Source organism: Corythoichthys intestinalis, chromosome 7, assembly GCF_030265065.1.
Source record: "Corythoichthys intestinalis isolate RoL2023-P3 chromosome 7, ASM3026506v1, whole genome shotgun sequence".
NCBI lineage: Eukaryota > Metazoa > Chordata > Actinopteri > Syngnathiformes > Syngnathidae > Corythoichthys > Corythoichthys intestinalis.
Genome location: NC_080401.1, coordinates 11208970 through 11224764, shown reverse-complemented (window position 1 = coordinate 11224764; position 15795 = coordinate 11208970). Strand labels below are relative to the sequence as shown.

General features: G+C 38.8%; 1 protein-coding gene across 1 annotated transcript in view; it reads right to left on the bottom strand.

The window, feature by feature from the left end:
- atp11b (ATPase phospholipid transporting 11B) overlaps window positions 1-15795 on the bottom strand; it is a 107838-nt gene that overhangs the window by 74620 nt on the left and 17423 nt on the right. Inside the window, exons 3-8 of the mRNA XM_057842338.1 lie at window positions 14459-14539; window positions 14016-14123; window positions 7109-7237; window positions 5307-5410; window positions 5191-5238; window positions 3525-3589 (exon numbers count right to left, since the gene is read on the bottom strand). Coding sequence (XP_057698321.1) covers window positions 3525-3589; window positions 5191-5238; window positions 5307-5410; window positions 7109-7237; window positions 14016-14123; window positions 14459-14539 — 535 coding nt within the window. The remainder of the gene's footprint in view (window positions 1-3524; window positions 3590-5190; window positions 5239-5306; window positions 5411-7108; window positions 7238-14015; window positions 14124-14458; window positions 14540-15795) is intronic.

Here is a 15795-nt window from a genome sequence, read left to right as displayed (position 1 = left end):
ACTGCATGTGTGATTGTTAATTACAGCATTTAGTTACGGAGGAAATTTTCTTTAAACCCATATAAAGGAATTAGATCTGATTTGATACCCAACAAACATAACAAAACAAATGAATAAGAAGGCTCTGGGTTTTGATGTCAAAGGCCCAAAATAGTGCATCATAAACAGAAATTGACCATTGGTTTTCTGCTATTAACAATATCTATGTTACAAAAGAGACTAACAGAGAAACCGAAAAAATGTACATATTTCCATACAGATTTCTTCATTCTTTACTGAAAAACATTTAAATTTGCTAGTTTTGTACATTTGTTCTATTTGTCATGGAATCTTGGGTATTAGTATATTCCAACGTTTATTTCATCCATCATGTTTTTGTCAGCACGTACATTCCAGTGTCGTTTTCGTCACCAATGACGATAACGAAAATATTTCGTCTCGTCAACGAACATTTTTTTTCATTCCGATGACATCACGATGATGAGCTAAAAACGTGGCTTGGGTGACTAGAACATAATGAGACGTATGCCAGTTTTCGTCTGATGAGACAACAATGAGACAAAAATGCGACATCGTCATGTTTACAATGCGTGACATTTTTTATACTGTACGTGGAGTATGTCAGGTTGCATCTTATCCGTGTTTGGGTCGTGTCACTCATGTGAGATGTGCTACACCTCTCCCTTCCGCTCCTCACCGGAGTTTAGGATGAGTCTAGAGCAGACATGTCCGGCCCGGGGGCCAAATGCGGCCCTTGGTCAAATTTCATCCGGCCCCCAGTCTGTCATAAAATCCATAACGTCTGGCCCGCATGCAGACTTAATAAATTGGTCAGCAGTACTGCTACCAGCATATGAAGTAGCTTACACACTAAATGCTGCTCCTCATTTACCCACTAAAAGGCAGCAGCACTCTAAGCAACATTACCACGTGTGACCCTTTACTCCCAATTTTCTAAAATGGCGACAATCAACGAAAAAAAAAAGAAAGTTGACTGAGACGGCCGACGCTTCAAGGATAGCTGGAAATTGAAATATTTCTTCACTAAAATACGCAACAACTGTGTCTGCCTCATTTGCAAAGAGACGGTCGCTGTTTTTAAAGAGCTCAATGTGAGGCGATATTACCAAACAAGACACGCTGACATGTACGACAAGATTACAGAGAAGATACGTAGCAAGAAATTCAAGCAACTTGAAGCTAGTATAATTTTACAGCTGCAGTATTTCACAAGAACCCGAGAGTCGAAAGAGAACGCCACAAATGTTAGTTGCAAGATTGTTGAAATTATTAAAAAACATAATAAAGCAAATGTGACAGACGGAATGGCTTGCTAAAATTTGCTTAAATATATTGTTCTACGTAAAGGACGTCGGCCAAGGTTGGCCCCCACATATTTACCACACCAAATCTGGCCCCCTTTGCAAAAAGTTTGGACACCCCTGGTCTAGAGCTAGGCCGCGCTCCATCTTGCTTGTTTGGAAACACAAGTGTTGCTTCTTCAGCCTTTAAAGGTCTGTGCTGAGTGATCGTCAGCCACTTAATGTAACTCCTCGTGTTAGCCTAACATTCGCATTAGCATTAGCTTCAGAATGGCAAGTGTCGTGAGTTAAACTTATTGTCCCACTACTAGTAAGAGGATTGCCATTTCCCTAATGTTGAAGCTAGTGAAGCAATATCTGATAGGTGTTTCCCAGTGAAAAACTATTAAGATTTTGATGTTATCATGATCTACAGTGCATAACAGCATCCAGCGATTCAGACAATCTGGAACAAGTATACGGTCAAGGCCGAAAACAATACTGGACTCCCGTGATGACGGGTCCTAAAACAACGCTGCACCACAAACTTGTTACATTACTGCCTAAAATTGGATTTAACCGTGAAGAGGTGTCAGCAACAACAACAAACGCAATGTTACCGCTCGCGCATGTGCGAGTAGGTAAAAAAAAAAAAAAAAAACTCGTACTGACTACTTTTAGGCTACGTTCATACTACAGGTCCTAATGCACGAATCCGATTTTTTGTCATATCCGTTTTTTTGGCGTGCCCGTTCAGACTGCTTTTATCCATTGAGACCGTTCAAGTATTACGCATGCGCACTAATTCGCAGTCCGACACGCGCTAAGCAAGAAGACCCGCATGCGCACAAGCATCAAAACAAATGACACACGTCATCCATCATTCCAGGGATATCATGTTTTGCTTTTCAAAAGGAGGACACAAATAACAGACATAAATAATCCCCGTTTAGGCTTATATTCAAAGTTTATATGGATCGATAGCATGCACGCACTGTCCGTGCACGTCACACACATATGGGCAGTTTGCCCCGACTCTCTCTCGGCCGTGTAAGCAATGTTGAATTATTGCTCACTTGTAACAGAGAAAACTAAGCGTTCTCAGGCTTATCCTCAACCCATTTTTATTTTTTATGACTGTTGTGAAGCTCAGCCCTTCCCCGAAAGCCGTGTTCACTCCAAGCTAGGCGCTAATAACGCACAGGTGCATCGCTACGGTAACGACTCTCTCGCTATTTGATGACGTAATTGCTGCATGAAATCTGATTTGCGGGACTGGACAGTACAGACCGCCGCGACAGTCTGGAAAAATGTTGCCCAGATCGGATTTAGACCACATACGAAAGTGACCCAGATCGGATTTGAAATGGTCCCGTTCAATGCGACTTGTCACGTTCAGACCGTCAAGTTAATGCCTCACTCGAGTCGGAAAAACACGAAAAAATCGGATTCGTGCATTAAGACCTTTAGTATGAACGTAGCCTTAGTTGCAAAATGCAACCATTTGGTCGCAGTCTGGAGACCTGATTGGTTTAGGGTTGCATGACTGTGTGTGTTGCATGGACCGCATGCGCATCCTGAGAGGCACCATCAATGCAGGAATGTATATTAAGGTTCTAAACATGTGCTCTCATTCAGACGTTGTCTATTTCAGAGTGCTGAAACAATTGCGGATCCCTCACAGTGGTGAAATTTGCCTTGTGACAATTACATAGAAAACATAGTTTTTCCTTAAAATGATACATTTTCTCAGGTTTAAACCTTCGACCTGGCATCAATGTTCTATTCTGAATAAAACGTAAAACTGCTTTGCCTTAAAATGATACAATTTTTCAGTTTAAACCTCTGACCTGTCATCTCTGTTCTATTCTGAATAAAATGTAAAATAGCTTTCCCTTAAATGCATATATTTTCTCAGTTTATATCTTTGACTTGCCATCTATGTTCAATTTTTAATAAAATATAAAAATTTAGCACTGCCATATGATTGCATTCAGTTATTATTCACAAATTGTATAATGTCTTAACTGTTTGGAATCTGGCGTACGTACCATGGGTTTACGATTGTGTGCATGCCACATGCATGTTGTCGATACTTTATCATCCTTAAATAGATTAAATCTCAGTTACAGAGTTTAAACTGTTTCATACTGTCAATGACTCAAACTTTAAGTCAAACATTGCACCAAACAAGGCGCTTCTTTACATCTTAATGTGACTCACCGAATATCTCTTTGGTATTTTTCAACCTGGCCCCTCGTAGCAACAAGTTCTCAGGACCAAGTGGTCTGACAAAGAAACAATGTTACTCAGTTTTATTACACAGAAATATGGATTCTATGCATATAGCATTTGTAGAAATCTCTTTGTTTCAAAAGTCAGTCATGGTTTATATCGTTTATTGATAATTTAACTGAAACAATGTGGATGAAACAAAAATGGTAAAATGTCTATAAATTTACTGAATATTTGTGGTACCATCTTTGAATGCGAATGTTCATCCATATGTTAGTGGTGTACCTGACGTGTACTAATGTTGAATAATTCATAGGGACGGGGGGCGACAGAGCGATCAGCGAGACGGGGGGAGAGTGTGAAACAGAGCGAGACAGAAAGAGCATAAGGTCAAGTACTCAGGCGGCAATTGCTTTTAGATGGTTCTTGTCTCTGTTTCTGCTAAGCAAATTAAATTTGGTCCAGAAAATGCTGAAAATTGATTTATCGTAAAGCAAAAGAGCATGCCTGGATGAAGCTAAAGCTTAAGGTGCTATAAATGAGGTAAAAGTCTGTTGGCTGGGCCTGTATCCATATGGCCCGGTCGGGCAGAGACCGAAAAGGAAACGTGGGTCCCCCTTCCCATGGACTCACCACCTGTGGGAGGGGCCAAAACGGTCAGGTGTGTAGTGAGTTGGGCGGCAGCCAAAGGCGGGGGCCTTGGCGGTCTGACCCCGAGATACAGAAGCGAGCTCTCGGATTAAATGTGACAAAATAATTTACATTTACAATTTTCATACATGACGTGGTCCAGTGGTTTAGTTCTCTAATTTAGTATTATTTTTTAAAAATTTAGTTTCGTTAAAAAAAAATTCTGTGTGAAAAGTGAAAAAACGACACCGTAGAGAGAAGTGTTAGTCATTGTTTTGAGGTTAATCGCTTCCTCCCTGAGCCAGATTTTTTTATTGTTTGTATCAAGGCTGACTGATTGATTAATTAATTGCGGACTTAATGTGCCTGCGGATGACAACTTAGCCAGTCGAGGGCTTGTGTGTACAGCTTTCAGTCTGTTAGTGTGCTGAGGCAAACTCATGCTTGTTTTCTTGAGGAGTTACAAAACTCTATGCAACTAGGCCTCAGGTTCTTAAGATGCTTGAAGAATGCATCAGAAACATGTGCTTCAGTAGCGATTGAAATGTCAGATGTTGGTCAGGCATGCATGAAATCAAATGGTGCCTTTTTTCAGGGTATTAATGCGTTCGGATTTTATATATGTTTTATTTGTAATAATATTTTTTAGCACAATGCATTGTTTTGTTTTTTTCTCAATTTCATCTTAAATTACATTCCTGCCTCCTATTTATCTTATTTATCATGTATTATATTTTTCTTTGTTGTAAAGCACTTTCGGGACCTCTTTTTTTTTTTGTGGTTTTTGTGAAGGGTATTTATATACATTTGATTTGATTTTGATTTCTACAAAAAAAGATGGCCTCCAAGTCGAGGTGTACAATTATTGGACTTCAATTAAAATTCTGAATCAATGACGATACGTTACCATAAATATTCTAAGGGAATGTGGGTTTTATCATTTATCAAAATCATCAAAAAAATATACAACCACAAGTGACTTTTGAAACAGGTAAATAAATCAAATAAATAAACAAGGTCTGACCTGACAATGTCTTCCCCATTGTGAGTCACTGTTATTCGTCCGACAAACCTGGAAAACATTTTAGCATTAATTCACTGAAAATTCAGAATAGTTTTGAGTTTTGTCTGTTAGATTACCTGTACAGGTCGGCTTCTGGTTGCTGACACTCCACTACAGCCTGCAGGGTCTCCAGTTGGGATACGGACTGGCATATAGCGGTTTCTGCCACTGAGTAGTGTGTCTAAAAACACATACATACCAAAGGTTTTATCTTGAGACTGACTACATCAACAGGCACCCAATATTGTTGTTTTTAAAACATTCACAATCAGTGAAATCATGAGTTTCTGATTCCATAAGCATTTCACATTTTTCTCCCTATGTTATCAAAAGACGAAGATTCCTTGGGAATGGAGCATCTAAAGAACACAAATGGATGTTCCTGTCGAAAGGGGTACCCTGATTGTCTTATTCCTGACAATATATTCAGATTAGAAAATGGTTAGTGAAGATAGTTTACGGCATGTGAACCTGTTTGTGGTCTGTGATTAAATCTAACTTTACTCAAATGGTGTATGGTCCTTTTAAGAGCGCTTGTTGATCTCCCAGAAAATGATTGCAATTACAAATGCTTTGGTAGTAATATCTTCGTTTTTTTGCTTGCAATAAAAAAAAAAACACAAAAGGGAATGGAAAAAAAATTAACTCATTATCATTTTACACAAAACTCCAAAATGGGCCGGACAAAGTATTTACCCTTTGAAATATCATGTGATGCTTCTCTAATTTGTGTCATTAACAGAACCTGTTGCTTACCTGTGGCACATGACAGGTGATGGCAATAACTAAATCACACTTGCAGCCAGTTAAAATGGATTGAAGTTGACTCAACCTCTGTCCTGTGTCCTTGTGTGTACCACATTGAGCATGGAGAAAAGAAAGAAGACCAAAGAACTGTCTGGGGACTTGAAAGGCAAAATTGTGAGGAAGCATGGGCAATCTCAAGGCTACAATTCCATCTCCAAAGACCTGAATGTTCCTGTGTCTACTGTGCGCAGAGTCATCAATACGTGTAAAGCCCATGGCACTGATGCTAACCTCCCAAGATGTGGACAGAAAAGAAAAAATGACGAGAGATTTCAACGAAAGATTGTGCAGATGGTGGATAAAGAACCTCAACTAAAATCCAAACAAGTTCAAGCTGTCCTGCAGTCCGAGGGTACAACAGTGTCAACCCATACAATCCGTCGGCGTTTGAATGAAAAGGGACTCTATGGTAGTATACCCACTTCTGACCCAGAGACATAAAAAATAGCACTAGAGACTTCTAAATTGGCCAGCAATGAGTCCAGACCTGAATCCCATAGAACACCTGTGGAGAGATCTGAGAATGGCAGTTTGGAGAAGACACCCTTCAAATCTCAGAGACCTGGAGCAGTTGGCCAAAGATGAATGGTCTAAAATTACAGCAGGGCATTGTAAGAAACTCATTGATGGATACCGGAAGCAGTTGTTTGCAGTTATTTTGTCTAAAGGTTGTGCTAACAAGTATTAGGCTGAGGGTGCCAATACTTTTGTCCGCCCCATTTTTGGAGTTTTGTGTAAAATGATAATAATTTATATATTTTTTTACATTCTCTTTTGTGTATTTTCATTGCAAGCAAAATAAATGAAGATATTACTGCCAAACCATTTGCAATTGCAATCATTTTCTGTGGGAAATTGAGCATTATCTGACAGAATTGCAGGGGTGCCAATACTTTTGGCAAGCAGTGTACACCCTTTGGTTACAGTGTATGCAATGTGCATACACATAGCTACTCTTATGGTGAGGCAGCTACACAAACAATTGTTGCCTTCCTTTAATGATACCGTATTCTCACACATAATTACACTTAAAGACTCTGAACTTTGCACACTTGCAAATACATCTACCCACCTTGAGATTAGTCTCTCCATCGAGGCTGGCAGTGGTAATATGACAGGTACCCTCTGATCGATCGGATGATAGCAACACCAAATCAGCTGGAAATGTCTCATCTTTGGCCACACGTACAATATCCCCCACCTGTGAATATAGACCGGAAAACACAAACATACTAGTATTGCCACCTGCATGTACTAAAACAGAAAAAAAGCACGCATATACTGTAAATACATGCTTAAGGCTGGGTGATTTGCCCAAAAATGACATTTTTTCATAATCTCGATTCTTTTCACGTTTTTAAACCCATTTTTCTGTCTTTTTTTTCTTTAGTAATTTCAAAGCATCTGCTAAAACTTCCATCTATCATTTCTTCTCTCACTCATCCGAGGTCAGGTCGTGGGGGAGGCTGCTTCAGCAGGGAAGCTCAGACTTCCAGCCCAGCCACTTCATCCAGCTTTTCCGGGGGTATCCCAAGGCATTCCTAAGCCAAACAGAAGACATGGTCTCCCCCAGCGTGTGCTGGTTCGGCCCCACGGCCACCTCCTAGTGTGACATGCCCGGAACAGCTCCCCAGGGAGACGTCAAGGAGGCATCCTAATTAGATGCCTGAGCCAATTCAACTGGCTTCGCTTGATGCGGAGGAGCAGCGACTCTAAAATGTGTCCTCTTGGTGGGTTGGAACAAAAACCCACACCCACTGCGGCCCTTTGTGAAAGAGTTTGCCCACCCCTTCCCAAGGAGCTCAAACTTGCCATCTAGATTAAGCACCCTTCAAACCAGAGAAACCGGAGCAGTTTGCTAATGAAGAGTGGCCCAAAATACTTGCTAATTTTATGCAAAACTGGTCAATAAAAATGTTTGGCCTTTCTAATTACCAACTTGACATCACACACTACAGAGTTTAACATTCACCATTGACCAAAGATGTATATGCCATTAAACAGGTAAATGGTTTAAAAATCCGATGTGTAGTGCTGCAACGATTAATCGATTGACTAATTCGTTTCGAAAAAAGCTTAGAATTTTTCTGCTTCAAAGATTTGTGTAATTAGAGTGGCGTTGAAATGGTTTGTTTTGAAAGTGTTTGCATTTAGTTTTACTGATTTTGGTGGATACATTGCCCTCTAGTGGCTACAGTTTATATGACATAACTCATCTGACATGCCTGGATCCATCTGCTCCATGTTAAGACCATTGTTATTACAAAAAAAAAAAAAAAAAACACGGCATTTTATAGCATTTATGCTCACGGACTTTTGCTGTGCAAGTTAGCCAATTGTTCTTTTGTTGTACTTCCATCCTCATTCTTCTTTTTTTTTTTTTTAACACCGTTTGAGGCTAAGCTCAGGTATTTTAATTATTGCTCTTGTGAAATGAAAGTGCAATCCTGCTTGGTTTGAAAAACCTCAGAATTTTATTTTGTATTCATATTTAATGCTTTGTTGAAAGTGCAATCTTAGCAAGCCCTTGTTTTATATCTCCTAAAATTTATTCTGCAACGCATTAAATGTTCCTAATCCAATTACAGTGGTACCTCTACATACGAATTTAATTCCTTCCAGGACCTTGTTTGCGAGTCGAAATGGTCGTATGTCGAGCAGGATTTTCCCATAAGAATTCATTATAATTCCATTAATTCGTTCTACAGGCCGAAAACAGACACTAAATTCTTAATAAATACAGATGCTACTATAGCAAATAGCAATTACCCAAACCAAAACAAAAAAACTTGTTCTAATGTTGCGAATGTGTTTGCGTGGTGTACCTGAACGCTACATGTGGCTTACTTGATTTTTATTTTAATTTTGCTTACTTGCCGCGGGGGGTACTATGTGTGTTTTTTTGCGCAAGTTGATGGAATAAATGATTAGAAACCTGACGAAGCTGGCGTTTTCTTTGGCGATGTAACCACAATGATAATTGCCACCTTAATTTATAAAGACTGGCGAACAGAGGAGGACCGCCGAGATGGACAGTCTATGGCTGTATTGTTGAGCCATATCACGGATGCGCACCCAACGCTCATATTTTTCTATCATATTTATCTCCATGTCAATGGTAAGCATCACCTTTTTCCTTTTTTTCATCACCTGCACTTACATTCTTGGAACCCATATTGATTTCTCTCAAGAAATATGCCGTACGTCAGTCTTGCGGGAAAACAAAGAAACCGTGGCGCTGTCATAGATTGTCGTACTTAGAGCATGTCGTCGGATCTAAAAATAAATGACGAGTCAAATTTTACATCGGCTGTCAAAGCGATCTAGTGTCGAAACGATCGTATGTCGAGGTACTCGATTATTCGAATTGATGGATTAATCGATTACTTACATAATCGATAGCTGCAGCTCTACATACGCGTGACAAACTGTTGAATACCGTATGATATTGGTTATCAATGGGGCTCGATCAGTCTCATAATGAACACACACCCCATATTATGGAGCTAGATCAGTGTCATAATGAACATCTAACACGAAACACGCATTGTGGGATTTATAAATGCATATGACACGAAACACACACACACACACATCTAACACGAAAAACACGCATTGTATGATTCGTAAACACACATCACATGAAACACGCATTGTACGATTCGTAAACATATATCACACAAAACACACATTCATCAAATGTTTGTGTGTGAATTTATAACGCATTTATAACGTGCTTTTAATTTGAAATTCACACTCAAGAGTGTGTTGATCTTTTTGAGACTCATTTCACGCAGCCGAGAGACACGCTAGCATTTTTTCTAAACGGAGCCCGTCTACAGCCAATCAGATGTCGCCCTCTTAAACAGCCAATCAAACGGGCTGGGCTGTTTTGTTACGTCACCGCTGTGCGATATGTGTTTACGAATCGTACAATGCGTGTTTATTTCGTGTGATATGTGTTTACGAATCGTAGAGTGCTTGTGTTTCATGTCAGATGTGTTTATAAATCCCACAATGCGTGTGTGTTTCATGTTAGATGTAAAGCAGTGGTCTCAAACCGGTCCTCAAAGGGCCGCAGGGGGTACTGGATTTCATTCCAACCAAACGAGACAAATACCTTTTCACCAATCTGGTTTCTTACAAGTGTAATCAGTTGATTGCAATCAGGTGCTGCTTATGTTAGTAGAAACCTCATTGGTTGAACTGTTTGTGCTGGATCTGTTGGAACAAAAACCAGGACCCACTGCGGCCCTTTGTGGAGTCGGTTTGAGACCGCTGATGTAAAGCCCGATAGTTATCTTTTTGTTTTGTGTCTATATGATAGGGGTGTAACGGTACACAAAAATCTCGGTTTGGTACGTACCTCGGTTTTGAGGTCACGGTTCGGTTCATTTGCGGTACAGTAAGAAAACAAAATGCAAAATATAAATGTGCTAGTTGATTATTACACACCTTTGTGCTTTCAACAATAGGAACATTAGCCTTTCCAAAGCTAGAATTCTGCTCAAACAGTAGCGGGTATTTAAAGATAATCCAACAAATATATGCCTTTCAGACCCCACGTATTGGTCAGCTTTCTTTCTGAAAGAAGAAAAAAGAAGTCCTGTGCTAAAGAGAAGCAATCCCAATGACAAGATTTTAACATGTATTTTACAAATGAAATGCCTCAATGAATCATTTTTTTCCCATTATGAACGGTTTTCAAAAGCTTTATTGGTGGATTTTCTCAAGTTAAAGCGCCACACAGAAATTAACAAATTTAATTGTGTAAGCAGGTTCTGTGTATTTTTCTTAGTATTTAATTACAGGTGTTTTAGCTCATTTCAATGTATTTTATTTAAATGAGCTAATATTTATTTTATTATATGTTTAGATTTTACAAATGTGATGTAGTATTTATTTATATTGTATATTTTATGTTGTATAACTTTAGTTCCTATGTGAATATTAGTTCCTACTTGTTTTGTTATGTTAGGAGGGTTTTGTATTGAACACGGCGCTGTGTTGGTTGTTATTATAGCAGAGAAGACAGCAGTAAATCAACAAAGACAAGTCAACTGTGCCCCGATCTACCACTCAAGAGATCTGATAGACTCAAAAAGTGGGTTACGATTGCATATTAGTTTGAAAATCAACCGGATCCACCGTATTTTTACACGAGTGACTTCCGGTCTGCCCGATCCTAGCTACCGGTAGTAGTATTGACGCAGGAGGGTCGCGTCTTGCGTCAAATAATAAACTCCACCGTTCTTTTCGAGTGCGTCGTGTTGAGCCGCTTCTGGAACGCGTCTAACACACGGCCGCACTGCGACTGATGTGCATTGTGCATAGTGCATCCTAACCGAGCACCACGTACCGAAATTGTTCAATACAAATACATGTACCGTTACACCCTTACTATATGATAGCGTAAGAAATACACTTCCAGAATAAGAAATACACTTCAAAAGTCCTTGTGTTTACCATTAATATTGGAGAACAACAGACAAAGTTAATGAGCTGAAAGAAGTAGATACCCTGGTGAAATGCCAAGGAATATAGTATACCGACAAGTGTAACGCAGATGATAGGATTGCAAACTTAAGGCATGACCTCTGTTAAGAGTGTCTTCACAACTATAACCAAGAACTGAAGAATTTAAGGCAGTCATAATTTTCAGAAATCATTCATAATAATAATGGCTGACTCTATAATCTGTACTGCACAAACTGACAAACCCACAAGCACCGGTCCATCCTGAAATGTCGCTACGAAAATAACTATAGGGCAATATCAAATCTGCTATTCCTGGGGAAAATAATTGAAAGGGTTGTTTTGGGCAAATTTAAGCATTTATGATGCAAAACAGTCGTTTATGTTTGGATTTTGGCCACACCACAGCACTGAGACTAATGATGAAAGTCTTAAATAATATTCATTGACAACAACAATGACGCAGGCAAATCATCTGTTCTGGTATTACTGGATCTCAGTGCCGCATTTGATAAGGTAGATCATAGCATACTACTCAGCATAGTAAGCAATAGTGGGTAGGGCTCACTGACACTGCGCTTCAGTGTTTCAAATCTTATTTATACTTAACTTTCCAAATGACACAAAGAAATCCCTACATCTGAACAAACAAAACTCACACATGGGTTTCCTCAAGGGTCCATTCTCGGACCGCTTTCATTTAACTTTACTGATTGAATGTGACTTGTTTCTGTCCTTTTATTTGTGCTTTTATTTCTACAATTGTATGAAAAAGTACCTGAACCTTTAGGAATTTCTGACATTTCTGCATAAAATCACCATCAAATGTGATGTAATCTTTGTCAAAAACACACAGATGAAAAAACAGTGTCTGCTGCAACTAAAACCACCCAAACATTTATAGGTTTTCATATTTTAATGAGGATAGAATGTAAACAATGACAGAAGGGGGAAAATTAGTACGTCAACCATCACATTTAATAATTTGTGCCACCCCTTCGGAAGCACCAACTTCAACCAGACACTTCCTGTAGCGGCAGATCAGTCTGGCACATCGATTAGGACTAATCTTGGTTCATTCTTCTCTACAAAACTGCTGTAGTTCAGTCAGGTTCCTGGGATGTCTGGCATGAATCAGTGTCTTTAGGTCATGCCACAGGATCTCAATGGGGTTCAAGTCTGGACTTTGACTTGGCCACTCCAGAACGTGTATTCTGTTCTTCTGAAACCATTCTGAAGTTGATTTACTTCTGTGTTTTGGATCATTGTCTTGTTGCAGCATCCATCCTCTTTTTAGCTTCAACTGTCTGACAGACAGCCACAGGTTTTACTGCAAAACATCCTGATAAACTTTTGAATTAATTTCTCGATTAATGATTGCAAGATGTCCAAGCCCTGAGGTAGCAAAACAGCCCCAAATCATGATGCTCCCTCCACCATGCTTCACAGTGGGGATGAGGTTTTGATTTTAGTGAGCTGTTCCATTTTTTCTCCACACAGGACATTGTGTGCTCCCAAACAATTCAACTTTGGTTTCATCAGTCCACAAAATATTTTAGCAAAACCTCTGTTCAATGTCCAAGTGCCCTTTGCAAACATGAAGCGAGCAACAATGTTATTTTTTAAACAGCAGTGGCTTCCTCAGTGGAGTCCTCCTATGGGCACCATTCTTGGCCATAGTTTTACATATATTTGATGTGTGCACAGAGATATTGGACTGTGCCACGGATTTCTGTAAGTCTTAAGCAGACACTCTAAGGTCTTTGGTGAACGGCCACTCCTTGGGAGAGAAGCAACAGTGCCAAACTCTCTCCATTTGTAGACAACTTCTCTGACTGTCGATTGATGAACTTCCAGACTTTAAGAGATGGTTTTGTATCCTTTCCCAGCTTTAGACAAATCAACAATCCTTGCTCGCAGATCTTCAGACAGCTCTTTTGACAGAGCCATGATGCACATCAGACAACACTTCTCGTCAAGACATTTCTTACCAGGTGTGTGTTTTATAGTGGGCAGGGCAGCTGTAAACCAGTCATCCATGATTGGGCACAAACCTGACTTAAATTGTTTGGTAAAAATTGGTTTCAGTTGCTCTTTAGATCTCCTTAGGCAGAGGGTTCACCTACTTATTTTCCCCCTTATGTCACTGTTTGCATGCTATCCTCATTCAAACAGGAAAACCTATAAATGTTTGTGTGGTTTTAGTGAAAGCAGACCGTTTTTTCATCTGTGTGATTTTGACAAAGATCACACCACATTGGATGGGGATTTTATGCAGAAATATGAGAAATTCCAAAAGGTTCAGATACTTTTTTATACCACTGTATTTCTTAATTGTGTCTTGCAGATTTCCATGTGATGTAAATCACTTTGAATTGCACTACACTGTACAAATAAATTTGCCTTGCCTAAATGAGCTGGTTTAGCTGCTCTTATGGTAAAATTTATTTTTTAAATTAATATATCTTATAAGATATTTTTTAATGTGACAGTTGCTTTCATACCCTGATGTTTTTGGATCTTGTCTGAACCAGGCTTCCGCTGCGAACAACAAACACAGGAGCCCCGTTCACCTCATTGTCAGCCTTGTGTCTCAGCCAGTCCTCGTAGCCCTTTTGAGACAAGCACGCAAAGACATCAAATTTGGGGGAAAATTGTTAAAAAAAAATTTTTTTTTTTTTTAAATTCATTTACATTAACAACTATGAAGAACATCTACCTACTAGCCAAAGCTAACGAAAAAAAGTTCTCATTAATGCAACACCATACATTACTCCATTTTACAATAACTCAATTACTGAAGCAAATTACACATTATACTTCTTGCACTCTTCTTCCAATTACCCCATCCTCCCACATGCTCGAGGTTAGGGAAACACTGCACAGTGTGTGTCATTAGCGCTATTTTCAACACATTTAAAGGAAGTTACTAGCAACATGGTCTTACCTGTTTAATGGCAGTTACTGTGATCACAAAGAAAAGAGGCAGACCGCTTGTGACTGGGGAAGTAGGGGTGTCGATCATTAACTGAAAAGACACATGCTCAGACAATTTATTATAATTATAATTATTATTATTATAATTAGACAAAATGTACATTTGAGGTGCATTTTCCATGTTTTTTCCCCAATGATTTTCTGTCTGTCATCAGTTTTGCAAGATAATTTGCATTTAAAATACACAGAATGTCCTTTTTCAGGGTTCTTGCACCTTTTCAAAAGTCAAATTTAATGCTTTTAAAGTCATTTGTAAGACCTTAATAAATCAGGCATGAAAATGGGTCAGGGGTTAAAAAGGTGAGAAGGTTGTGGAGGAAAAATGTTCTGGTAGGGCTGTCCAGAACGACTATTTTTCTCCCGATTAGTCAGACGACTATTTTTACAATTAGTCGACTAATATATATATATTTTTTTTATTACTAATTTAGCAATGAAATTTTTGTTGACGCTTATTAATTCACAAAAACATTTTGGAACACTTAAATTCTGTATTAAAGTACAAATAAACATGTAAATAACAATAATTAATCACACATTACCACTGAGGTAAAATGCTGATAGTAGGCCTGAACGATATTGGAAAAAAACTATGATTGCGATTTTTGGGGAGTTTTTGATATTATATTGCGATATTAAAACAAGAAAATTTCCACCAAATAACTTGAAAAGCTCAGTTCAGGATAGCTGCACTGTTGACGAAGAAAAACAGTTTGGTTGCGCCGCCTAGCAGGAGGGAGAGTGAGACACTGGTGCTATATGAGCATGAAGCAGAAAAACATGAATGTATGTTGTTTTTAAATTCCGATGCTCTGAAAAATGGCGCCATCGGCCCTAAATTTTATAACTCAGTTTAATCCAGGATCTGCACACTTGCTGCGTTCATGAAGTAAAAAAAGTTTAAATGTTGAAAAAAAGAAAAAAAATTGCACGTCCTGCGATGTGACTATTGCGCATGCGCACATTGTGATGGCGATGTTCAAACGATATATTGTACAGGCTTAGCTGATAGCATTTACTAGTGCGAAAGAATGGAATGTAAACTGATTCAGAACACTGACTTCGCCTTTCCTACATGATTCAAAACAATTCTCATAAAAGAAATGTCTAGCATTATTATTATACTACTACAGTATATATAATAGTATTCTAATAATTATAATAATCAATCATATTTTTTAAAAAGGGTGTCATTTTAAAGTTATTCTTAATTTAAAATCTGAATTCTGTAGTATTGTAATATTTACATATTATAGTATTAATTCTGAAGTATGTGGGATTAACTCC